This window comes from Pan troglodytes, chromosome 1 (genome assembly GCF_028858775.2).
Source record: "Pan troglodytes isolate AG18354 chromosome 1, NHGRI_mPanTro3-v2.0_pri, whole genome shotgun sequence".
Classification (NCBI taxonomy): Eukaryota; Metazoa; Chordata; class Mammalia; order Primates; family Hominidae; genus Pan; species Pan troglodytes.
This window is the reverse complement of record NC_072398.2, coordinates 201,935,761-201,963,002: the sequence shown is the minus strand read 5'-3', so window position 1 is coordinate 201,963,002 and position 27,242 is coordinate 201,935,761. Positions and strand designations below refer to the sequence as shown.

The 27,242-nt window shown below is 40.1% G+C and overlaps 1 protein-coding gene across 50 annotated transcripts in view; it reads left to right on the top strand.

Annotated features, from left to right (window-relative positions):
- EPB41 (erythrocyte membrane protein band 4.1) overlaps window positions 1-27,242 on the top strand; it is a 231,999-nt gene that overhangs the window by 131,587 nt on the left and 73,170 nt on the right. For all 50 annotated transcript variants that reach the window (XM_063783718.1, XM_063783716.1, XM_063783720.1 and 47 more), the window contains 4 exons: window positions 10,849-10,936; window positions 13,534-13,686; window positions 16,253-16,350; window positions 19,677-19,849. In XM_063783718.1, coding sequence (XP_063639788.1) covers window positions 10,849-10,936; window positions 13,534-13,686; window positions 16,253-16,350; window positions 19,677-19,849 — 512 coding nt within the window. The remainder of the gene's footprint in view (window positions 1-10,848; window positions 10,937-13,533; window positions 13,687-16,252; window positions 16,351-19,676; window positions 19,850-27,242) is intronic.

Here is a 27,242-nt window from a genome sequence, read left to right as displayed (position 1 = left end):
CTGTAAACTGCCTTAGCATATTAATGTGAAAATCTGACCTTGGCCTTGAATTAGTACCCTAAGTTACGTTAGCATGAGTTAGGTTGCAAAGTTCCAAAGGATCACACTGCTCAAAGAGAAATCCAAAGAGTGGTGTCGGTAGGCTTGCCATGATAGTAAAAATTATTCTTTCCAGCCATTGAGCCATCTTGTTCTCCTTGGGGTAGTTGGAATAGGATTGCATGGATTGGGATGCTTCAAATGAGAGAGTTGTAACTTAAGGTGTCTGAATTCTAGGTGCGTTATTGCCCCTGTAGGTTCAGGTACCTCAGTCATGAGGACCATACTAAGGACTTTAAAGTCTACAACCTACATAGCAGTAGTCTTGTAAGAGTTACCCATCTCTCTTGGGGTCACACTATTTCCAAAGAGAACTGCACGTTTGCTTTTTAAGTTTTGACTTATTCCAGTACCAATGTCTGGAGTCACTAAATACACCACTTTCAACTTGTTGATGACTATAACTTAAGCATGTTACATTGTCTTTGAATACATTTTTATTGTTTTTATTTTTTATTTTTATTTTTGAGATGGAATCTTGGTCTGTTGGCAAGGCTGGAGTGCAGTGGTGCAATCTTGGCTCACTGCAGCCTCCACCTCCCGGGTTCAAGCAATTCTCTGCCTCAGCCTCCTGAGTAGCTGGGATTACAGGCGCCCACCAACACACCTGGCTAATTTTTTGTATTTTTAGTAGAGACGGGGTTTCACCATCTTGGCCAGGCTGGTCTTGAACTTCTAACCTCATGATCCACCTGCCTCGGCCTCCCAAAGTGCTGGGATTACAGCACTTTTATTTATATTCTGGTTATGATTCTCAACATTTACATATATAAAAAATATGGACATATAAAAATATATGCATATATACATAGCAAGTACTGGAAAGAAACAAAATAATTTGATTAATTAGAATGTCAATGCTGTAGGGAAATATTATTTTTATTACCTAATAATTTAAAAATATTTTTTATTAGTTATAATATAACCTTTGGGCAATCAGTAAAATAGTAAAAGAAAATATTTTACTGCTGCCATAGAGCTGAACCGCAGAAAATGATGATGTCAGATTATGATTGATACTTGAAATCTGTCTCTGATTTTTTTTTTTTAAAGAGAGATGGAATGTCACTGTTGCCCAGAGTGGAGTGTAGTGGTGTGATCATAGCTCGCTGCAGCTTCAATCTCCTAGGTTCAAGTGATCGTCTCATCTCAGCCTTCTGAGTAGCTAGGACTATAGGTGTGTGCTACCATGCCCAGCTAATTTTTAAATTTTTTTGTAGAGATGGTAGTCTCACCATGTTGTCCAGGCTGATCTCAAACTTCCAGCCTCAAGACTCCCAAGGTGCTAGGACTACAGGCATGAACCTCTGCGCCCGGCCTAATGAGTCTTTTAATGGTTATCTGATCATAATAGAATCTCAGGTTTGAGAGGACTTATAGTCTCTCATCCAATGCTTGATTCTCCTTTATAGAATTGTTACATAATAATCATAATAAGTAGCCAGTTATTGTGCATCTATTATTATGTGCAAGATACTATGATAAGCACTTTATGTAAAACATCACGTTTAATCTTTATAACCACCCTTTGAGTTAGGACAATGGTTCTCAAAGGGTGGTCTACAGACCCTGGAGATCTTCAAGATTCTTTCAAGGGGTCCATGAGGTCAAAATTATTTTTGTAATAATGCTAAGATGTTATTTGCCTTTTTCACTCTGTTGAAATGGGTGGGGCACAAATCAAGGCAGTTGGAGCAAACTGTACTAAGAGTCACTATATTGTTCTCCAGCATGCACTTGCAGCTGGAAGTGCAAGAAAGCCAGCTTACCTTAGAATTTTCCTAACGAAGCAGCAAAAAGTATTAATTTTATTAAGTCTTGAATACATTTCTATTTAATATTCTGTGTGATTAGATGGGAAGTACACACAAAGCATTTTTGCTGCATACTGAAGCACAACAGTTGTCTCAAGGAAAAGCACTTGTGCAATTGAGTTGTGAGCTGAATTAGCCATCTTTTTTTTTTCTTTTTTTTTTTTTGAGACGGAGGCTTGCTCTGTCGCCCAGGCTGGAGTGCAGTGGGGTGATCTCCGCTCACTGCAAGCTCCGTCTCCCGGGTTCACATCATTCTCCTGCCTCGGCCTCCTGAGTATCTGGGACTACAAGCGCCAGCCACCACGCCTAGCTAATTTTTTGTATATTTAGTAGAGACAAGGTTTCACCGTGTTAGCCAGGATGGTCTCAATCTCCTGACCTCGTGATCCGCCCGCCTGGGCCTCCCAAAGTGCTGGGATTACAGGCATGAGCCACCGCGCCCGGTGGCCATCTTTTCTATAAAACACCATGTTTTCTTGAAAAAATGACAAACTATGATTATTCAGACTCGGTTATTTGACACACATTTTCTCAAAAATGAAATGAGCTAGTACTTTTAGGAAAGCAACTGACAGTATTTGTTGCTAATGACAAAATTCAAGCTTTCTGGTAAAAATTAGAATTTTGGAAAACTTTTATATATCCCCATGATCTTGACAGCTTTTAAAGACTTTTCTGCTAAGGTCGGTGGTTATTTTAATGAATGTGATTTTTTTATACACATATTGTATCAAGGTTTGGAAGACTTTCATAACTTGGTGAACAAGTATTTTTCAGATTAGAAATGCACAATGTTAAAAAAATCATGCACAGGTAAAAGATCCATTCAAAATGCAAGATAGACCAATGGATTTTAATGTAACAGTACAAAAAGTTCATTGATAAGTTTCTACATTTCACATTGAAAATTATCTTTAAGAAACTGCCATTGATAAGTTTTAGTGTAATACCAGAAAAGAATATTTTAGGCCAGGCGCAGTGGCTCATGCCTGTAATCCCAGCACTTTGGGAGGCCGAGGCAGGCGGATCACAAGGTCAGGAGTTTGAGACCAGCCTGGCCAATATGGTGAAACCCTGTCTCTACTAAAAATACAAAAATTAGCCAGGCATGGTGGTGGGCACCTGTAATCCCAGCTACTTGGGAGGCTGAGGCAGGAGAATCACTTTAACCTGGGAGGCGGTGGTTGCAGTGAGCCAAGATCGTGCCATTGCACTACAGCCTAGGTGACAAGAGCAAGACTCCATCTCAAAAAAAAAAAGAAAAAAGAGTGTTTTAAATTCATAGTCACCCCTTTTCAAACTACATGTCTGTGTGAGATCAGATTTCTTCACATACTGCCAAATCAATATATTGCAACAGATTGAATGCAGAAGCAGTTGGGAGAATTCAGCTGTCTTCTATGCCAGACATTGAAGAGATTTGTAAATATGTAAAGCAAAGTTACCTTTTCATCACTGTTTCAGAAAATATTGGTATTTTTCAGAAATTATGTTATTTATGTTAAAAAGTAATGGGATTACCATTATTTTATTTTATTTTGAAATGGAGTTTCACTCTTGTCGCCCAGGCTGGAGTGCAATAGTGTGATCTCGGCTCACTGCAATCTCCGCCTGCTTGGTTCAAGTGATTCTCGTGCCTCAGCCTCCCGAGTAGCTAGGATTACAAGCGCCTGCCACCACACTTGGCTAACTTTTGTATTTTTAGCAGAGACAGGGTTTCACCATGTTGGCCAGGCTGGTCCTGAACTCCTGACCTCAGGTGATCTGCCTGCCTTGGCCTGCTAAGGTGCTGGGATTACAGACGTGAGCCACCGTGCTTGGCTGGATTACTGTTACTTTTTAGAAATTTAATAAACATTTTTAATTTTCCTTAGTTAAAACAATTTTAATATAGTGAATACAAATAGCTATAAGCCACATAAAGAAAAGCTCTTGACCGGGCACAGTGGCTCATGCCTGTAATCCCAGCACTTTGGGAGGCCAAGGCAGCCAGATCACCTGAGGTCGGGAGTTCAAGACCAGCCTGACCAACATGGAGAAACCCCATCTCTACTAAAAATACAAAATCAGCCGGGCATGGTAGCACATGCCTGTAATCCCAGCTCCTCAGGAGGCTGAGGCAGGAGAATCGCTTGAACTCGGGAGGCAGAGGTTGCAGTGAACCGAGATCATGCCATTGTACTCCAGCCTGGGCAACAAAAGCAAAACTCTGTCTCAAAAAAAAGAAAAAAGAAAGAAAAGCTCTTTAGGGTCCTGAATAATTTTTACAATAATTGTTAAGAGAATAAAGAGGTCCTGAGATCAAAAAAGTTTGAGAACCACTGAGTTGGGGCAATAGGGCACCATAGTTAAAATCTTGGGCTCTGGAGTTAGCCTTTCTTTAAATTCAGATTCCATTCCTTGTTAACTGTGTGCCTCTTGGTAAGTTACTTAAGCTCTCTAAGCTTCAGTTTTTTCATCTGAAAAATAAGGGCAATAATGTGAATTTTCTAATTGTTAAATCAGAAAATTTATATAAAGTGATTAGTACAATGACAGTATATAGTGAGAGTTCAAATGTCTGCTACGATAATAATAATTCTTGGCTGGGCACGGTGGCTCACACCTGTAATCCCAGCATTTTGGGAGGCCAAGGCAGGTGGATCACGAGGTCAAGAGATTGAGACCATCCTAGCCAACATGGTGAAACCCCATCTCTACCGAAAATACAAAAATTAGCTGGGCATGGTGGCATGCACCTGTAGTCCCAACTACTCTGGAGGCTGAGGCAGGAGAACTGCTTGAACCCAGGAGGCGGAGGTTGCAGTGAGCCGAGATCATGCCACTGCACTCTAGCCTGGGTGACAAAGCAAGACTTCATCTAAAAATAAATAAATTAAAGGCTGAGCGTGGTGGCTCACACCTGTAATCCCAGCACTTTGGGAGGCTGAGGCAGGTGGATCACGAGGTCAGGAGTTCAAGACCAGCCTGGTCAAGATGGTGAAACCCTGTCTCTACTAAAAATACAAAAAATTAGCCGGGCTTGGTGGCACACGCCTGTAATCCCAGCTACTCTGGAGGCTGAGGCAGAGAATTGCTTAAACCTGGAGGGGCGGAGGTTGCAGTGAGCCGAGATCGCACCACTGCACCCCAGCTGGGCGACAGAGCGAGACTCCATCTCAAAAAATAAATAAATAAAAAATATAAATAAATATAAATAAAAAAATTCTTATCCTCACTTCACAAGTGATGAATGTATGTGTCTTGGTTTGGAGAACTAGTTTTAACCTTTATCAGAATGTAAACCCAATTAGGTGAAACAATCTCAAGGGACAAATGGATATAGTTCAGCTGATGTGCTGTTAGAGATGTGGTAGAAATTGAGCAATAATGGATCGCCGTGACCAGAACATTTAGGAGTCTGTCATCTTGGAATTTACTTGCTCCTTTTTGGAAAGATTTGCAACCCTCACAAACCCAAAGGAACAATTTAATTATGTCCAACAACATGGCATTTTAACTAATCCAAAGAAACTTCCGCTGAGGCATATGCATTTTACTATGCATTGGAAAGTGCAGTACAAGCACTTCTCAGATAGAAGACAGCCTGCATAAATGGAATCCTTAGTAGTGGCCCTTTGCCCAGACTGGGATTTTAAAGCTATAATTAACACTTTAAATTTACACTAGCAAATCAAGCTTTAAAATTAATTGCCCTCCATTTATGGGTATTAGGAAGGTATGTAAACTTGTCTATTGTCCCCCACTTAATTCTTTGAAATCACAATCCTTAATTAGGAGATATAACAAACATTATTAAAAGGGGGTCACATAACACTGGAACACACCGAATAGCTCTATCCTGATTGCACTTGCTTGAAATAAATGCAGGGAAACTTTATTGTAACTTCTCTTTTTAATGAGCTTTAACCAGTGCCGGAGCTTCCTGGTCAGGTACTTTTGTAAGCTGCAGTACTTACAAGTAGTAAATTATTAGGTGGTACTGAAAAAATTCAAGACAGTACTTTTAATGGTTTAGAGGTATCTAATCTCTTCCCAGCTGGTTTGTTATGACTTTCAAAGGTCTTGGAAATTTTAGGGAAAACCTTGATCATTAAAATTTAAGGCAAAAAATAATTTATTTTATGATATTAATCTTTCAAATATATGTGTTGTGTTAACATGCACAGATGTCTGTGGGTGGTAAGATTATATATTTTCTTTTCTATGCTTTTAATGATATTTTCCAAATTTTATACAGTGAATGTGTATGATTTTTATAATCAGATAAAGCTTTCTGGCAACATTGGGTGGGGCAGAGCAAGGTAGTCATCCGTGCAGAGGGGCAGTCTGGCTTGGGATATTGAGGCCTAAGCAGAGTGAGGAGTGGGTCCGTGGGTTGGAGGGCAGCCTGGCATGAAGAGTCAGAGCTCAAGTGGATGAGGATGGTAGTCATGTGTGGGCACCTGGTGGTGGGTTTCAGAAGCCAAGCAGAGCAAGAAGGGCATCCATGTGGGGGAAAAGCCTACACAGGATGTGGAGGGCATCCATACAGGGTGGTGCTTGATGCACAGTGTCAAAGCCTAAGCAGGGTGAAGAGATGGTCCCACACCAGCAGTCAGAACCCTGGTGAGGTAAGGAGGACATCCACGTGTGCTGAGTAGCCCAGAATGGGGAATTCAGGGTTCAAGTAGAGTGAGGAGGACATCCACATACAGTAGGGGTTTGTGGCTGCAATGAGAGATTATATGATTATACAGAGGGATTGATCAAATTAGTCAATGTATTCAGGGTAATGGGAGCCAGGTTTCTCACTGTCAGTAAAGTGAGACACAAATTATGGAAAGGGAGAAACTAAAATGAACCCTGTTAGGATATTGCGTTAAAACTGGAGGCTTCAATGTGAACTTGTGGTTTCCAATATATAGATAGGTAGATATAGAAATATAGATGTAAAAAGGTAGATACATACACAGATACATACTCTAACTCTACATTGTGTCAGAAGGAAGTACTGGAAGAATGATGGGAAATGGTCAGAAGGACACAGAATCCAGCTTGGAGAGGTTCCCACTACCAAATCTGGGGCAATTTAAGCATCAAAATAGATAAGGAAAATAATCGATATACTGCATTGAATAAAATGAAAATTCATGAGTCCATACTGACATAAATAAATAAATTGAAATTTTAAGGCTGGGCATGGTGGCTCATGCCTGTAATTCCAGCACTTTTGGAGGCTGAGGTGGGCTGACTGCTTGAGCCCAAGAGTTCACTTGAACCTGGGAGGTCAAGGCTGCAGTGAACCATGATGGTGCCACTGCACTCCAGTCTGGGTGACAGAGCAAGACCTTGTCTCTTAAAAAAATTTTTTTTTGGCTCACACCTTTAATCCCAGCACTTTGGGAGGCTGAGTTGGGCAGATCACGAGGTCAGGAGTTTGAGATCAGCCTGGCCAATATGGTGAAACCCTATCTCTACTAAAAATACAAAAATTAGCCAGGCATGGTGGCGGGTGCCTGTAGTTCCAGCTACTTGGGAGGCTGAGGCAGAAAAATCACTTGAACCCAGGAGGCAGAGGTTGCAGTTAGCCGAGATCACACCACTGTACTCCAGCCTGGGCAACGGAGTGAGACTCCATCTCAAAAAAAAAAAAAAAAAAATTCTTAAGTTAGAATTATATATTTTTAAGAATTGTAAAGGGACCTTGTTATGTTGTGCAACCTGAACAACCTGAAGTGCAGTGCTATTTACAGGTGTGATTGTAACTCACTTACAGCCTTAAACTCAAGCAATCTACCTGCCTCAGCCTCCCAAGTAGCTGTGACTACAGGTTACTGCACCCAGCTAAAATTATTCTTTTTCTTTTTTTAGAGACAAGGTCTCTCAACATTTTTTTTTTTTTGAGATGGAGTTTCATTCGTTGCCCAGGCTGGAGTGCAGTGGCGCAATCTCGGCTCACCGAAACCTCTGCCTCCCAGGTTCAAGCGATTCTCCTGCCTCAGCCTCCGAAGTAGCTGGGATTACAGGCATGTGCCACCACGCCCGGCTAATTTTGTACTTTTAGTAGAGATGGGGTTTCTCCATGTTGGTCAGGCTGGTCTCAAACTCCCAACCTCAGGTGATCCGCCCACCTCGGCCTCCCAAAGTGCTGGGATTATAGGCATGAGCCACCGCGCCTGGCTGAGACAAGGTCTCTCTATGTCGCCTAGGCTCATAGACTCAAGCAATCCTCCTGTCTCAGCCTCCAGAGTAGCTAGGACTATAGGTGCGTGCCACTGAGCCTGGCTAAAAAATTAGGTAAAAAATTTTAAATGCAAACATCAGCCAAACTTCAAATATAAATATTATTTTCAACTAACAAGTTTTAAAGATCTCCCCTTATTTATTTATTTGTGAGATGGAGTTTCGCTCTTGTTGCCCAGGCTGGAGTGCAATGACGCAATCTCGGCTCACCACAACCTCTGCCTCCCAGGTTCAAGTGATTCTCCTGCCTCAGCCTCCTGAGTAGCTGAGATTACAGGCATGCGCCACCACGCCCAGCTAATTTTGTATTTTTAGTAGAGACGGGGTTTCTCTGTGTTGGTCAGACTGGTCTTGAACTCCCTACCGCAGGTGATCCGCCTGCCTCGGCCTCCCAAAGTGCTGGGATTACAGACGTGAGCCACCACGCCAGGCCTGATCTCTCCTTATTTTTTAAAGCATGCTTATTTATAGAAGCATGTAACTACATACTGTGAAATTTAAATCTGTATTCAAATTGATTGACCCTATTAATGTCCCTTAGGGTAGGGTAGGAGGAGTGAGTATAGGGAAGATTTTATCATAATTGCTTTACTTAATGTTTTAAAATTTGTCTTCAAATTCAAGTGATCCAAATTGTGTCTCTTAATTTTATGATTTGTGTGTAGATGAACCACTGGACTATCAGAAAGCTAAGGCTGCAATAATAACTATTCATGTCTATAAAGCAGTTTTACAACCATTATCTCATTTCGATCCCAATAGTAACATTCATTCATTCAGCAAAAACAAAAAAGTCATTGCCTATCCTAGTATCTAGAAATACACATTATTATGATTCTCGTTTTATAGAGGAGATGGAGGGAGACACTGGCTGGCCACTTACAAGTACTGAAGCCTGGATTCCAGCCCAAGTATTGTGACTTGAGTTTTGACTTAAGTCTGCTGTCTCAACTAAGGGTCCTAACTTGCCTGTGGTAATGTGATCCCTGAGAACCTGTTTCTTCAACAGCAAAATGAAATTATTGTACTCTTTAAACTTCAAGCTCCTTTCCAGCTTCAAAATCCTAAAATTCCGCGGGAGTGGTGGCTCACGCTTGTAATCCCACCACTTTGGAAGGCTGAGGCTGGAGGATGGCTTGAGCCTAGGAGTTCAAGATCAGCCTGGGCAACATACTGAGACCCCCTCTGTACAAAAAATAAGAAAACTAGCTGGACATGGTGGCATGCACCTGTAGACCCAGCTACTCAGGAGTCTGAGGTGGGAAGATCACTTGAGCCTGGGAAGTGGAGGTTGCAGTGAGCTGTGTTTGCACCATTGCACTGCACCCTGGGTGACAGAGTGAGACCCTGTCTCAAAAAAAAAAAAAATTCTAAAATTCATCTCGTCAATAATAGTAACAACAACAGAAACATAAAATAGGAGTAATGTTAACTAGAAAAAAATGTAACTTAGATGGAAAAAAATTAAAAACTACAAAACTTTCCTGAAATGTTTTTAATGACTTGAATATACAGACTTGCATAAGGGGCTAATTTTCCCATTCTCCTTTTTTTAATCTTCAATTTCAGGTTCATTAATAAATAGAATTAGGTGTGATGCTTCAGTGCTTGTGAAAATAAGTTTGTTCATGAAGGCTAAATCAGTAGCAAATCTGCACCCTGTCTCCTGTTATATACATGTTTTGGTGGTTGTTGTTCCAAGGAATCCTTTGTCCTTTTAATTAGGGTAAAGACAGATGGATTTGGAAGAGACTTTTCCTTGTGAAATGAAGAGACCTCTGCAGCTTTCTGTAGCTTGAGGCAGTCTTATGGGAAACTGGCGTTTACTGTTTTTTCCTTGGGGATGTGGCTGCATTATTGTTACTGTTAAGTTATACTTGATTGGTCTGAATTGTGCAGCATTAGGAGTGATATTTTTGTCTTTGAAAGCTCTATATAACAGCTCATGAACACTTTTCAAAAGAGGGGAAATTTATAGAGGAGAAGAAAAGACTGTCACAGCGAGTGTTTAGACAGTGAGACTGACTGTTTTCAAACAAATCTAATTCATTATATGCCTGGTAATGAAGACATATTAATAACAGAGAAAACAGCCCCATTATCTATGTGCTTCTGTGAACCAGTTTATTTTGTTTATATCAGTGGGCAGGACACCATCTGTTACCAGAAATTTTCTTTTCATCAAGCCTGCCCCGATTAAGAGTCCTCAGTTAAGTAACATCAGCTGCCCTCTTGTTTAATTTCCATAACTCAATTCAGGGGTATGGAGAGAAAAAGGCAGCTATAAGAGGATATTGTAAATTACACCATGCCCTCTGAGGATTTAATTTGGTCATCTCCTTGGCAAGAAAAATTAGCGGGAGGAGCTTATGTATGTTGGAGAAAAAGAGTGAAGAGAAGGGGGCAGAACTAATGATAGATGAAATAGCTTTAAGGAAATTGTTTAGTAGGATTAAAAAAATTTTTTTTGTAGCTTTTTGGTGACTTTTTGTTTGCTCACATTGTCTTTTTCTAAGGTATATTTTAATTATTTAGATACAGGCAGTGATGGTTTCTGTTCCATAATAACCTACTTTCAGGACTAGGAAATATATCTTAATATAGTGGTATGTATATGTTCATGTGTTTAAAATACAGTGAATATATAAATGTTACTGTAAATGATGACACTATAACACTGAAAGAATTTTATGTTTTTATTCTATCAAAGGTCCATGACTCCAGCTCAGGCTGACTTGGAGTTTCTTGAGAATGCCAAAAAGTTGTCTATGTATGGAGTTGATCTTCATAAAGCAAAGGTAATGATAACTTTGCCCTTTATTAATATGCATGTGGAAGACATTATATGATACATGTCTGTTATGTATGTATCACATCTGTGTCATATAATACTTTTTGACAACATCTGGGGTATTTTAAAACATTCAAAAGAGATAGTAGACTGGGCACAGCAGCTCATGCCTGTAGTCCCAGCTACTGGGGAGGCTGAGGCGGGAGGATCACTTGAGTCCAGGAGATCGAGCGTACAGTGAGCCCTGATTGTGCCACTGCACTCCAGCCCTGGCGACAGAGCAAGACCCCGTCTCAAAAAAAAAAGAGAGAGAAATAGTACTTCTTGTTAGCTTTTTTTTGTTTTGTTTTGTTTTTTTTGAGATGGAGCCTTGCTCTGTCGCCCAGGCTGGAGTGCAGTGGCGTGATCTCGGCTCACTGCAAGCTCCGCCTCCCAGGTTCACGCCATTCTCCTGCCTCAGCCTCCTGAGTAGCTGGGACTACAGGCGCCAGCTACCACGCCTGGCTAATTTTTGTATTTTTAGTAGAGACGGGGTTTCACCGTGGTCTCGATCTCCTGACCTCGTGATCCGCCCGCCTCGGCCTCCCAAAGTGCTGGGATTACAGGCGTGAGCCACCTCGCCCGGCCTCTTGTTAGCATTTTAAGTGTATCAGTTAAATCGGTCAACTGTATCAATTGAATTTGCCCCATAGCAATTCCACCCTCAGAATAAAGTTTCATATCCAAGCTACTGTTAAGATCAAAAGATAGCCCCTAGAGAAAAAGAAATTGATTTTCCTAACATGCAGTAACATTTGAAAATATAGAGCAGTGGGCAGCAAGGCCTGTTTCACAGCCAGCATCACCTACATCGAATCACTGAGGATGTTCATTAGATATGTAGATCCCTGAGCTTCTCTCAGATGTATGGAATTAATTTGGAGGCGAGGTTCTAGAATCTGTTGGTTTAATGAGCACCCAAATGATTCTAATTCATGCCTGAATCTGAGAACCACTGGCCTAGAGTAGTGGTTCTCAAAGTATGGTGTCTGAGCCAGCAACATTTAACATCACCTAGGAACTTGTTAGAAATGCACATTTCAGGCCCCATCCCAGGCCTGCTGAGTTAGACTCTCTGGAGGTGGAGCTCAGCAATCCATTTTAAGTTCTCCAGGTTGTTCTGATGCACACTGAATGAACCACAGTGGCTCATTCAAAAACCACTTGGGTAGGGCCCTGGAAACTTGAGCTTTAATCCTAGTTCTACCTAATACAGCCTAACAGAATGAATCCTTAAGGAAAGTCTCCTTACTTCTCTCGTCTTCAGCTACTAAAGTTGCTGGGGAGGTTCAGTGCCAGGCGTGGTGGCTCACACCTGTAATCCCAACAATTTGGGAGGCTGAGGCGGCCGATCGCTCAAGCTCAGGAATTCAAGACCAGACTGGGGAACATGGTGAAATCCCGTCTCCACAGAAAATACAAAAAATTAGTCAGTGGCACGTGCCTTTGGTGGTCCCAGCTACTCAGGAGGCTGAGGTGGGAGGATTGCTTGAGCCCAGGAGGTAGAGGCTGCAGTGAGCCTAGATTGCACCACTGCACTCCAGCCTGGGTGACAGTTGAGACTCTGTCTTAAAAAAAAAAAAAAAAAGAAAAAAGTTGTTCTGGATTATTTTGGGCTGGGTACTACAACTTCTATGAATCTCTAAAGTATATTGTAGGAAGATCAGTACATCAGATTAGGTATGTTTCTAAAACTGAAATGGTTAGATTTTGCTTCACAATTCCTGCTGGAAGCTGGTGTCAATTCAGGTATTGATGGAGTCAGGCAGCATGTTCCCTTCCCAAATATTGTAAAGCAAATTGTTTCTCCAAAGTGAAATGTAGTTATACCCACAAGCTTTAAAAATTTAAGAGGGCATCTTCTGGGAAATTCTCAGTTACATAGTCACTGAATTGGAACTGTATGTAATTCCTGCTTCTCTGTTATAACACGTGTAGGCACTAATATATTTCTCTATACTCATTTTGGGGGAAAGAGTAGTCAAGAAGCATTTAACTTTGTGTTTTGATTACTTAGCTAAACAAACTGTTAGCTGTAGGGACTAACTTAGGTGAAATTTATTTTCTTTGAATTATAGACATAGATGATTAATATTACATATTTAATTTTTTAAAGTTGTCTTTAATAAAGAGGCATATAAATATGATTTCATTGTGCCTTAATGTAACTTCTTGACTTAGGGATCATATTTTTAATTTAATATACTTAACATCAATTTTAAGAACCTAAGATTGTCTTATGCTGAGTTTATATAGGAATAGAGTCAACTCCTACATTTAACATCATTTCTGGAGCTGTTAACACTTTATCATAAAAAAACAAGAATTAATAATTGTGCGTGTATATTTGGTAGTATACATAGCTCTAAGCCCTGCTCTCCAGGAAGTCATGACTGCTGATTTAAACATAATAGGTCCATAAATTATAACTGTTAGGCTGAGCTTTATTTTTCATTGTATGTTTTGTAACTGTTTTTGGTTGTTATCTTCAGATTATCTAGTAATAGTCAACAGTGTATTGAGTACTTTGCTCCAGACTGAAATACTAACATTTTTCTTTTTCAGGACTTGGAAGGAGTAGATATCATCCTAGGTGTCTGCTCTAGTGGCCTTCTGGTTTACAAAGATAAGCTGAGAATTAACCGCTTCCCTTGGCCCAAAGTGCTGAAGATTTCTTACAAACGTAGTAGCTTTTTCATCAAGATTCGGCCTGGAGAGGTACAGAATTTATATTTCCTTCCTCCCAAACCAGACACAGTCTGTATCTGAAATATCTACATTTCCATTTTCCTTATTAAGTCATCTGAGAAGTCTCTCTATAGTTAACTATTGAAGGGCTGATAATTCCGTTTTCTAAGTTGATCAGTCCTGTGATGCTACTTCTTTTCCTACTGGTCTTCTGGACATTTCACTTTTTGTAAGTAAATATACCATTGCAAAAAGTTAAACTTGGACTGATACATTTGTTCCTTGTTTACTCCAAGCAAAAACTTAATGGAAAAATATTTTTAAATTGAGTAGCATGAGATTTTAAAATTATTTATAGGGATAAATTACTCATGTTTGGCATCACCAATCCCTTATCTCATATAATTAAAATTTATTTGTATGCATAGCTTCTCGTGGTTACTGAGAGTGAGTTCTAGGGCCAAGTTCTAGATTTTTAATAAGAGTTGGATGTTCAACTTTGTACCAGTTAATTCATTTATTAGTTGGTTTTGGGATGTACTAATGCTGGCCAAATTTAACTTTTGTATTGAAGAGCCATTATGGAATAGCATAAAATTGTTTAAGTAGGAATTAAAGTTTTTAAAAAAGTTCTGACTTCTTTTCTGCCACATACTAAGCAAAAGACCTGGACAAATCTAAGGCTCAGCTTCCTTATCATTTGGGCAGGATAATACCTTCTCCATCATAGTTATTTGAAGATCAAATGAGATGACAGCTGTGTAAGTTCTATATAGGAAATGTTACTAACCTAAGGTGGCTTTTGTGTGTATATATCACCATCTGCTGGTGAATAATGGCTAATTATTTGTGCCTGCAAATTCTGGATGTGGAGCCTTAAAAATCTTGGATAGGGATTACCATAGAAGCATTTATTTTGTACCATAATTATTTTACCTATGCCTAGCACAGAGCAGTCAGTGTCTTCCCTTAAAATTTCAAATTCAAGAGTTATTCAATCAACAAATATTTATTGAGAGCTTTCCTGTGTTGGACACTATTCTAGGGACTAGGAATATAACAGCAAATTAGAATCTCATCCCTCACACACGTTAATATGAAAATGGGAAATCCTTAGCTTCTAAAAATGTAGAATTCTTATTTAGAAGGCAATCAGGAACAACAGGATTTTGAGAAAAAGTATTGTGGCAGCAGTAGATGATTTAGCAGTGGCATGGTATGGTGAAGAGGGTAAAAATCTGGTTCTGTCATTTCATAGCTGTCAGTCTGAGCAAATAACTTCTCTGACCTCAGTTTCTTCATGTCTAAAAATATAGATGATATTATCTAATCATAGTGTTACTGGCAATAGTAGGCACTCAAAATAAATGTCAGTTTCCTTTCCATCTTATAAAATATGCTTAAAGTAGAAATAAAGAGGCAAGAGGTCAGCAGGACAGTGTTTCTAGTAACCCTGGCAGAATATGTTTTGCTTCAGTATAAGAGGAATCTAGATAAATTAATGATCAATCAAAGGAAAAAAGAAATATTTAATGATTCAAGAATCTGAGGAATAAGTTCAAGAGATCTATTGTACAACATGGTGACTATCATTAATAACAATGTATTGTTCTCTTGAAAAATTGCTAAGAGACTAGATTTTAAGTTTTCTCACCACAAAAAAATAATAAGTGTGTCAGGTAATACATATGTTAATCAGCTCAATTTAGCCATTTCACAATGTATACATGTTTCTTGGGTTTGTTTGTTTGTTGTTTTTTTTTTTTTTTTTTTTGGAAGAAGGAGTCTCGCTTTGTCACCCAGGCTGGAGTGCAGTGGCGCCATCTCAGCTCACCGCAACCTCCACCTCTCAGGTTCAAGTGATTCTCCTACCTCAGCCTCCTGAGTAGCTGGAATTACAGGCGCGTGCCACCATGCCCGGCTAATTTTTTTTGTATTTTTAGTAGAAATGAGGTTTCAGCATGTTGGTCAGGCTGGTCTTGAACTCCTGACCTTGTGATCTGCCCACCTCGGCCTCCCAAAGTGCTGGGATTACAGGCGTAAGCCACCGCGCCTGGCAGGTATACATATTTCAAAACAACATGTTGTAGATGATAAGTATGTACAATTTTTGTCAATTTAAAAAATTGATTTAAAAATCTGGCTTTAACTAAAATCTTTAGCTCCTATTACTAATTTCTATTGCATAATAATATTGATTGATTGGAGGACTTGGTCAATATCCCATTCCCTGTTCATTGAACAGTGTCCCAAATGCAGATAGTGACTAAGGAAAAGCAGTGTCTGGACAATCAAGAGGTGACTTAATTGTGTCTCAGAAAAATGTATAATGAATGTGTGTGTTTTCTGGAAAAAAAAAAAAAAGCTTAAATTATATGAGATGCATTCCCTGGCTTTCTTGCTTTGGAAAAAGCCACCCTCAGTGAGTGAATTTCTTTCAGTAAGTAGGAAAAAATTCCAAATGACATTTTATGTCCTTAAATTGGTAACAATGGCCTCTTCTGTGGCACCATATTTCTCTGGTACTGTATCACTGTAATCTGGTACTGTATCACATGTAATACTTTATGTCTCATGTTTATTTGTGTTTTTGTAGCAAGAGCAGTATGAAAGTACCATCGGATTCAAACTTCCCAGTTACCGAGCAGCTAAGAAATTATGGAAAGTCTGTGTAGAACATCACACGTTTTTCAGGTATTATTCTCACTTAAGTATTTTTCAAGGATAAATTATTTATAACGTTTCTATTTTAAGCCTGCTATTAAAATTCCTTTCATTGTATGACTGGCACTCTTATTTAGCTCAGGTGAGATCATCTTAAGCAAGACAAAATGAATCCATTTCTCTCCCTTTGGGTTGAAAAGTATGCCTCAACATTTCCAAAGCACCTGTCTGTGTATGGTAGAAGGAAGAGAGGAGTAAGGAATGGGAACCTGTATTTACCAGGGACTCTGGGATTGCATTAATTGTAGCTAAAGTCAGTCCGATTAAGGGGAGTTACCCTCACTTACCTTCACGTGTGATTTTTTTTTTTTTTTTTTTTTTTTTTTTTGAGACGGAGTTTCGCTCTTGTTGCCCAGGCTGGAGTGCAGTGGCGCGATCTCGGCTCACTGCAACCTCCGCCTCCCGGGTTCAAGTGATTCTCCTGCCTCAGCCTCCTAAGTAGCTGGGATTACAGGCACCCGCCATCATGCCCAGCTAATTTTTTGTATTTTTAATAGAGACACGCTTTCACTATGTTGGTCAGGGTGGTCTCAAACTCCTGACCTCAGGTGATCCACTTGCCTTGGCCTCCCAATGTGCTGGGATTACAGGCGTGAACCACCGTGCCCGGACGGAATTTTTATTTTTTTGTCTTTGCTAATTTTTTTTTCCACATGGAATTTCTCTAAGCAATGCTTGACTACTTTTTGTGGAGCTTTTATACTATAAGGTTAAAGATGTGAAGCTGATTTTTTTTTTTTTTTTTCGAGACAGAGTCTCGCTCTGTCGCCCAGGCTGGAGTGCAGTGGCGGATCTCGGCTCACTGCAAACTCCTACTCCTGGGTTCAAGCAATTCTCCTGCCCCAGCCTCCTGAGCAGCTGGGATTACAGGTGCACACCACCATACCTAGCTAGTTTTTGTTTTTGTATTTTTAGTAGAGATGAGGTTTCACTGTGTTAGCCAGGATGATCTCGATCTCCTGACCTCATGATCTGCCCACCTCGGCCTCCCAAAGTGCTGGGATTACAGGTATGAGCCACCGTGCCTGGCCAACCCTGAAGCTGATTGTTAGCTTCGCTCTAATGAAACCCAGAAAGGGAGCACACAGAACCATATTTGAAGTCCAATAGTACCCGATAATCAGAAGACAGAAGAAAGTATTTCCTCTGCTGTTTGTTTGTTTGTGATGGAGTCTTGCTCTGTTGCCAGGCTGGAGTGCAGTCTGTGATCCTGGCTCACTGCTCCTGGGTTCCAGTGATTCTCCTGCCTCAGCCTCCCAAGTAGCTGGGATTACAGATGCCCAACATCACGCCTGGCTATTTTTTGTATTTTTAGTAGAGATGGAGTTTCACTACGTTGACCAGGCTGGTCTCGAACTCCTGACCTCAAGTGATCTGCTCGCCTCGGCCTCCCAGAGTGCTGGGATTACAGGCGTGAGCCACTGTGCCAAGAGGCCATATTATTAACCCCTTGAATTCGTTTACCAAGCATTTTCTATGTGCTTACCCTTCTTGTATGCACCATGTTAGGCATTGGGAATATACCACAAGATAGTTCTAGTCTCTTTCCTGGTGGAACACCCAGTCTAGTAGAGAAGACAGACCTTAGACAAGTAATTACTTGTATTGAAAGGAAAGTTGGCTATTTATCAGTTTGCCTTTTTTTTTTTTTGAGACAGAGTCTCACTCTGTTGCCCAGGCTGTAGTGCAGTGGTGCAATGCCTCAACCTCCCAAGTAGCTGGGACTATAGGTGCATACTACCATGCCCAGCTAATTTTTAAATTTTTAGTAGAGACCGGGTTTCACCATATTGACCAGGCTGGTCTCGAACTCCTGACAAGTGATCCACTCGCCTTGGCCTCTCAAAGTGCTGTGATTACAGGCGTGAGCCACTGCACTCGGCCCAGTTTGCCTTTTTAAGAACGTTTCTTTATTATGGAAAATTTCATATGTAGCAACAGTACAATAAAATCCCCTTGTACTTATCACCCAGCTTCAATAATTATCACCCCAAAGCCAATCTTGTTTCTTCTATATCCCTATCCACTCCTTCCCCCTACTTCCGAGATTATTTTGAAGCAAATCCCAGGCCTCACGTCATTTCATTCATAAATAAACTTGATTCTTTAAGAGAAAGAGAGAGATAATCCTGATATCTTTTCCATTTATATTTTCATATAATAGCACTATAGCACAGTCAACGAGAAGAAAATTCAAGGAAATTAATATTTCAATTATTTCAAAATAAAACATGAGGGTACATTTTACACCCAATTAAAGAATCTTAATTATTGGCATTAACACATTTATTTATGCTTTCATCATCTCTCCTTCTTTAAAATCAAACCACAAAAGTAGAATTTTTTAAAAAGAGCAAGGAGGAGTAAAAAAGTGATTTTCGAATGTCTAATAACTGTGGTATAGATTTCAGCTGCAGCCAGTATACTTACTTGTAGGATGGCATATTTAAATCCATTGCATCAAAATAAGAGAATGCCTTAAAATGTAATGCTCCCTTACATAAAAGTATATGTTTGCTGAATTGAAATCAATTACCTCAAAGGGAAAAGTACTCTCTTTTTGGTAGTATTTGATGTAGTAATTTATGTACTTATTCAACAAATATTTATTGGATATCATATTTATGCCAGGCACTATGCCAGAAGCAAAAACACAAAGATGAATAAGCCATGGTCTTTGTTCTTTACTCCTAGAGAATTCAGTCTTATAGGGGAGACCAGCATAGAAATAGATTGTTTTAATTCAGTATGGTACAAAGAGTACATAGAGTACCATATAGGAAAAAGATGGGGTTCCCAACTGAGTTTAAAAATACACCAAATAACCTGTTAAATAGATTACCAGGCATTAATTGAGTTTGGAGTGCATTTGACAAAACTGTCATTCCAGGAGAGTGGAAAAAGAGCTCTGGGCTTCGACTTTGTTACTGCCCAATGTCCTAACAGCTGTGTGACCTTAAGTAACTTCTTTTTTGAGGTTCAGTTTCCTATATCTATAAAATGGGGAAAACATTACAAGGATGTAGTAAAAATACTGCAGTGCTGTAAAAACATTTTGAAAACTGTGAGGCCCTTTCTATAGAGCTATAAATAGAATTAATATAGGTCCCAACTGGTTGCTTTGAGAAATGACAAAGAACTAAAATAATGATTACTTGATTGAAAATTTCTTAGTAACTATATGGAAACCCTGAGAATTGTGAAACTTTTTTATTCTTGATTTTGTTTTTAATTTTACAGTTTTAGAATAATAAGATGAATATATAATAATATGACTATTACGATTTTCCCCTCAGATTGACATCTACAGACACCATTCCCAAAAGCAAATTTCTTGCGCTAGGATCCAAATTTCGATACAGTGGCCGGACTCAAGCTCAGACCAGGCAAGCTAGTGCTCTAATTGACAGGCCTGCCCCACACTTTGAGCGTACAGCAAGTAAACGGGCGTCCCGGAGCCTCGATGGAGGTTTGTATTGAATATTAATGATTTCTTGTGATCATAATTCATTTGGAAAGATAAAGGAAGTGCAATTATCTATAAGAGAACCAAATTAAAGAAGCTCAGGGTTGGGCCTGGTGCAGTGGCTTACACCTGTAATCCTAGCACTTTGGGAGGCCAGGGCAGGTGGATTGCCTGAGCTCAGGAGTTTGAGACCAGCCTGGGCAACACAGTGAAACCCCATCTCTACTAAAAATACAAAAAATTAGCTGGGCGTGGCGGCATATGCCTGTAATCCCAGCTACTTGGGAGGCTGAGACAGGAGAATTGCTTGAACCCAGGAGGTAGAGGTTGTAGTGAGCCGAGATCATGCCGTTGCACTCCAGCCTGGCTGACAGAGTGGGACTCTGTCTCAAAAAAAAAAGAAGCTCAGTGGTAAAATGAAAGGGATCTTACTAATTGTCTAATCTTAATAGAATCATCTTAAGAAAAGGAAAATTGAGATTCCGAGAGTAGTGACTAGATCATGGTTCCACTGCTAGGTAGTGGTGGATCAAACAGTACCAGAATTAGAATTATAAATCTAAATCTATCAGAATCTCTACCAGAGAGTAAAAATCTAATGTAGTATGCTGAACTGAAGGCCTCTTAGCATTTAAAAATAGCTAATATTTTTCTGCAGTCCTGGTAACACAGGAGGCTGAGGCAGGAGGATAGCTTGAGCCCAGGAGGTGGAGGCTGCAGTGTGCACCTCTGTACTCCAGCCTAGGCCACAAAGTGAGACTCTGTCTCTAAAAAATAAATAAATAAATAATAGCTATTTTCTATAGTAGAAAAGAGGAAAAGGGTCTGCCTTACTACAACAATCTTTTTTTTTTCTTAATTTTTTTATTTTTTGAGATGGAGTCCCACTCTGTGGCCCAGGCTGGAGTGCAGTGACTCAACCTCGGCCCACTGCAACCTCTGCCTACCAAGGTTCAAGTGATTCTCCTGCCTCAGTCTCCCGAGTAGCTGTGATTACAGGCGTGTGCCACCATTCCTGGCTAATTTTTGTATTTTTAGTAGAGACAGGGTTTCACTATGTTCGCCAGGCTGGTCTCAAACTCCTGACCTCAGGTTATCTACCCACCTCGGCCTCCCAAAGTGCTGAGATTATGGGTGTGATCCACCATGCCCAGCCATACAAGAATAATTTAAAAAGAAGTTTGCCACGTGGCAATTATGGATAGGAAACTCCAATATCCCATTGTTGGAGTCTCCAAATGTTGTTTAAATAAAATAGGGAGGAAATACACAAATTTCGTGATTGCATATACTGACAGAAGATCTGTCTGAATTGATATATTGTGGGAGGATCTTCTAAGTTAGCATTTGAGCCCATTACTGAAACGAGGTAATAAGCTACATTCAGTTCCTTATGTCACTAAAAAAAGAGTGGCTAATAAATAAAAATTCAGGCTGGGTGCGGTGGCTCACACCTATAATCGCAGCACTTTGGGAGGCCAAGGTGGATGGATCACATGAGGCCAGAAGTTCGAGATCAGCCTGGCTGACATGGTGAAACCCTGTCTCTAGTAAAAATACAAAAATCAGCTGGGCATGGTGGCGCACGTCTGTAATCCCAGCTACACAGGAGGCTGAGGCATGAGAATCGCTTAAACCCGGGAGGCGGAGGCTGCAGTGAGCCAAGATTGCGCCATTGGACTCCAGCCTGGGAGACAGAGTGAGAGTGTCTCATAAATAAATAAATTAAATAAATAAATAAATAAATAAATAAATGTTCAGAAGGGCCGGGCATGGTGGCTCATGCCTGTAATCCCAGCACTTTGGGAGCCCGAGGCAGGAGGATCACTTGAGGTCAGGAGTTCAAGACCAGCCTAGCGAACAGGGCGCAACCCTGCCTCTACTAAAGGTACAAAAATTAGCTGGGCTTGGTGGCGCACGCCTGTAATCCCAGCTACTCAGGAGGCTGAGGCACGAGAATTGCTTAAACCTGGGAGGCAGAGGTTGCAGTGAGCTGAGATGGCACCTCTGTACTCCAGCCTGGGCAACAGAGTGAGACTCTGTCTCAAAATAAAATAAAGTAAAAGATATAAGTTCAGAAGGCAATAATCCAAATAGGGTATTATTGATTACCTTTATTATTTGTTACCAGTGTACAAGCCTATGCTGTCTACTGTAAAAGCAAGATACATGTTGTTATGTGCATATATAGTGTGCAGAGTGGGACGCCGTCTCAAAAAAAAAAAGAAGCTCAGTGGTAAAATGAAAGGGATCTTACTAATTGTCTAATCTTAATAGAACCATCTATTAATAGAACAGGTTAAGGATTTGCGTTCTGGAATCAGACAGACCTGATTCCAATATCAACCCTAGCATTTATGAGCTATGTTCCTAGGCAAATTACTTCATTTCTCTGTGCCTCAGTTTTATCATTTGTAAAATGGAGATGATGATAGTATCATACTACCTCAAAGAGTTTTCATGAGGAATAAATGAGGTGGCATATGTATGGTATTTAGCACAATGGCTGGCACTTAATGAGCTCCCCCCACAAAATGTTAGCTATCATTAAGATACTGTTTTTCTGGCTGTAACATTTGTATCATCTGGAACCATGCTACTATATTCTGGTTTGTTGATGTATGCAGACCCTCTCATGAGATATGTAGACCATTGTACAGCAGCCATAGTCACCATTTGGAAGTTCCCTACTAATTGAGCAAGTATTTCTTTCCATGATGTGAGGAAATTTTATAATAGAATGTGAAAAGATCATTTTTACAATGTTCCTCTTGGTTTCATAGTTTAGTCATCTCTTGTGCTAGGTAATGAGCTAGGTGCAAGAGATATTATAGTGAGAGTCCCTGCCCTCATTCAATTCTTAACCTAATGGAGGATATTATAATATTCATCATAGTGGAAGAAACAAGGCATTAGGAGAGCATATGTCCTTAATTTAGAGGAATCAGGAAGGGGTCAGCCACATTTGGAAAAAAGATCACCTAAGCAGTAGGACTTTTGTGCTTCCATACTGTGAGTCATGCTTTTTGGTTTTTTTGTTTTGTTTTGTTTTTTTGAGACAGAGCCTCATTCTGTCACCCAAGCTGGAGTGCAGTGGCACAGTCTCAGCTCACTGCAACCTCCGCCTCCAAGATTCAAGTGATTCTCGTACCTCAGCCTCCCAAGTAGCTGGGATTACAGGCATGTGCCACCATACCTGGCTAATTTTTGTATTTTTAGTGGAGATGGGGTTTCACCATGTTGGCTAGGCTAGTCTTGAACTCCTGGCCTCAAGTAATCTGCCTGCCTCAGCCTCCCACAGTGCTGAGATTACAGACATGACACCCCCCAACTTTTTTTTTTTTTTTTTTTTGGTGTTTTTCTACCTCCTGAGGGGCTGTTTTAATAGTAACAATACAAGGCATGTTGCATGCTTTGTCTTAATCTTCATGAAAACACTATGAACTAGGCTTGGAGATTAAAATGACTTTTCATAAGACGTGACATCTGGTAAATGGAAGTGCTAAGAGTGAAATTCAGGTTGGTTTAACTCCAAAACTCATGTTCTTTCAGATACATATTTATTACTTTGTTCAACAATTTTTCCTATGGGCCAGATGGTATTCCAGTCACTAGAGATACAGCCGTGAGCACACAAACATAGTCTCTGCCTTCATGGAGCTTACATTCTGTCATTGGAAACAGAGAAGAATAAAACAAAATAATTTCAGATGGTGATGAATGCTGTGGAGAAAATAAAACAGGATGAGGGATATAGACTATCTGGGGATGGGGGAAATTAAGGAGTATTTCAGATTGGATGGTCCAATCTAATTTAGAAGGCTTCTTTGAGGAGCTTCATTTGAGCTGAGACCTGAATTATGTGAAGGAGCCGGCCATCTCAAAATCTGGGGAAAGAGCCTTGCGGAAGAGGGAGTAGCAAGTACAAAGTCCTGAAGGTAGGAATGAGCTTGCCATGTGTCTAGAGCAGTGCTGTCCCATGGACCTTTCTGTGCTGATGGAAATCTTTCATTTTGTGATATCCAGTTCAGCAGCCAATAGCTATATGTTTCTGTCCGCTAAGAACTTGAAATGTGGCTATGTGCCTGAGGAACGGAATTTTAATTCCAATTTAAATAGCCACATGTGGTGTGTAGCTCACATATCAGACAGCATAGGTCTAGATTCCAGAAAATGAAGGGGCGAGGAGTACAAAATAAGTGAGGTCAGAGAAGTAGGTGGGAGCCAGATTGTATAGGGCCTTGTGGGTCACAGTAAAGAGTTTAGATTGTATTTCATTTGCACTGGGAAGCTATTAGAGGGAGTGATGCAATCTGAATCCCATTTTTAAAAGATCGCTGACAGCTGAATAGTCCATTGAAGTGTCAGTGAAAAGCAGGGCGAAGGCTGTTGCAGAGTCTGGGACAGCCTGGACTTGAGTGTTGGCAACAAAGACAGGGAAAAGTAGTCAGGGATACATTTGGAGATAGGGCTGACTGAATTGCTGACAAATTAAGTATTGGAGATGATAAGGAAAAGAAACTCAAGTTTTATTGCTTGGCTTAATCATTTAGTAGAATGAGAAAATCTGGGAGAGTAGCAGAGTTGGGGATATGGAAAATAAAAACTCCTACTGTGGATAAGTTAAGTTTGAGGCATAATCATTTAATCTTCATGTCTTTGCCATATTCAGATAACAATATCAGGCATCTCCCTCCTTGTCCAGTAAATCACCTTACTTCTAGTTTACCTTATGTGTGGGGAATCTTTTTATCCCCATTTTTCAGGTGAGAAAACTGAGGTTGGAAAGTTTAAGTGACTTGTTCAGCATCTCACAGACAGTAAGTTGCAAACTATGACAAATATCCAGGTCTGTCTGATGGCATGTTCCATGGCTTTCCTTGCTAAATGGAGTTTCATGGTTATATAGATACTATGCCTGATGTATTGTCTTTTCCTGATAGCAAAGATAACCAAAGAGTCAAGTGTTAATGAGCTTTGGTACCTTGAACAAGTTAGAAAGCTTTACAGAAATCACATCTTGACTGCCTTATTACATTTATATTCTGAATTTTTTTTAAGATGTATGGTCTTAACTTGTCATGGTAATTACCACAGTTCTTGCTACAGTGTATTTAATAAATAAATATTGGCTGGATGTGGTGGCTCACACCTGTAATCCCAGCACTTTGGGAGGCTGAGGCGGGTGGATCATTTGAGGTCAGGAGTTCGAGACCAACCAGGTTGACATGTTGAAACCCTGTCTCTACTAAAAATACAAAAATCTTAGCCAATTAGCTGGGCATGGTGGCACGTGCCTGAACTCCCAGCTACTCAGGATGCTGAGGCAGGAGAATCGCTTGACCCCAGGAGGCAGAAGTTGCAGTGAGCTGAGATCGCGCCTGCACTCCAGCCTGGATGACAGAGTGAGACTCCGTCTCAAAAATAACAATAAAATAAAATAAAATATCATTCTTTCCCTACTGCATTCCAATGTCACCTTTGTTATAAATCAGGTGACCATAAATTTGGGAGTTCATTTCTGGTCTCTCTAATCTCTTGTATTGATCTTTGTCTATCCTTGTGTCAATACCACACTATCTTAATTATTCTAGCTTTTATAAGTGTTTAAGTTCTCTAACAATATTCTCTAAGATTATCTTGGCTATTTTTAGCCCTTAGCGTTATCTTATATATTGTAGAATCAGATTTTCTATTTCCACTAAAAAAGTCTTAATACTTTTATTGGGATTTAGTTGATTATATGGATCAGTTTGGAGATAATTGGTATTATAATATTGAGTCTTCTGATTCACAAACATGCTATAACCCTCCTTTTGTTTGGGTTTCCTTTAATTTCTCTCAGTAATGTTTTGTGATTTTTGGTGTAGGTAACTTGTGCATCTTTCATTAGATTTATTCTTACAGATTTGATGTCATTTGCTATTTTATATTAATATTATTAGACAGGGTCTCACTCTGTCATCCAGGCTGGAGTGCGATGGAGCAATCACGAGTCACTGCAGCCTCAGTCTCCCAGGCCCAGGTGATCCTCCCACCTCAGCCTCCCAAGTAGCTAGGACTACAGGTGCATGCCACCATACCCAGCTAATTTTTTTTTTTTTAGAGACAGGGTCTTGCCATGTTGCCCAGGCTGGTCTCAAATTCCCAGGCTCAGGCAATCCTCCCACCTTGGCTCCCCAAAGTGCTAGGATTACAAGAGTGAGCCACCACACCCAGCCATCGTTTGCTATCTTAAATGGTATCTTTTGGTTTTTGGCTGGTTGCAGTGCCTCATGCCTATAATCCCAGCACTTTGGGAGGCCAAGGTGGGAGGATCGCTTGAGTCTGAGAGTTCAAGACCAGCCTGGGCAACATGGCAAGACACTGTGTCTAAAAAAAAAAAAAAAAAAAAAAAAAATTAGCTGAGCATGGTAGTGCACACCTGTAGTCCCAACTACATGGAAGGCTGAGGCAGGAGGATCACTTCAGCCTAGGAGGTTAAGGCTGCAGTGAGCTGTGCTTGTCCCACTGCACTGCAGCCTGGGCAACAGAGTGAGACCCTGTCTCTAAAATAAAATAAAACAAAATAAAATAAATGGTATCCTAAATTTTTTATTTTTTGTTCAATTGTTTTGGTACATAGAAATACAATTAATTTTTCTAGTTTGACCTTATACTCAGTAATCTTACTAAAAAAATTTTTTTTAAAATTTAATTTAATTTTTTTTTTTTGAGACGGAGTCTCACTCTGTCACTCAGACTGGAGTGCAGTGGCACTATCTCGGCTCACTGCAACCTCTGCCTCCTGGGTTCAAGCGATTCTCCTGCCTCAGCCTCCTGAGTAGCTGGGATTACAGGTGCGCGCTACCACCATGCCCGGCTAATTTTTTGTATTTTTAGTAGAGACGAGGTTTCACCCTGTTGGTCAGGCTGTTCTCGAACTCCTGACCTCGTGATCCACCCACCTCGGCCTCCCAAAGTGCTGGGATTACAAGCGTGAGCCACCACACCCAGCCCTAAAAAATTTATTATTAATTTTAATGGTTTATCTGTGGATTATTTGGGGTATACATTATTGTGTACTCAACATCAACTGAAAATAATGATTGTTGTATGTCTTCCTTTCCATCTCGCATTTTTAATTTCTTTAATTGCTTTGTTGCTGGCTAGAACGTCCAATGTAATGCTGAATACAAGCGTTAATAACTGTCATCTTTCCCAATTTTAGGGCAAAAGCTTCAGTATTTCATCAAGCTTCCTTATATGGTATTTTCTTTATCATACAAGGAAGTTGTCATTCTAGTTTCCTACACATTTTAATTGTGAATTAGTGTTACTTTTATCAAATGCTTTTTACTTCATCAGTTGATATAATAAAATGATTTTTCTCCTTTTTATGTTAATGTGGTATATT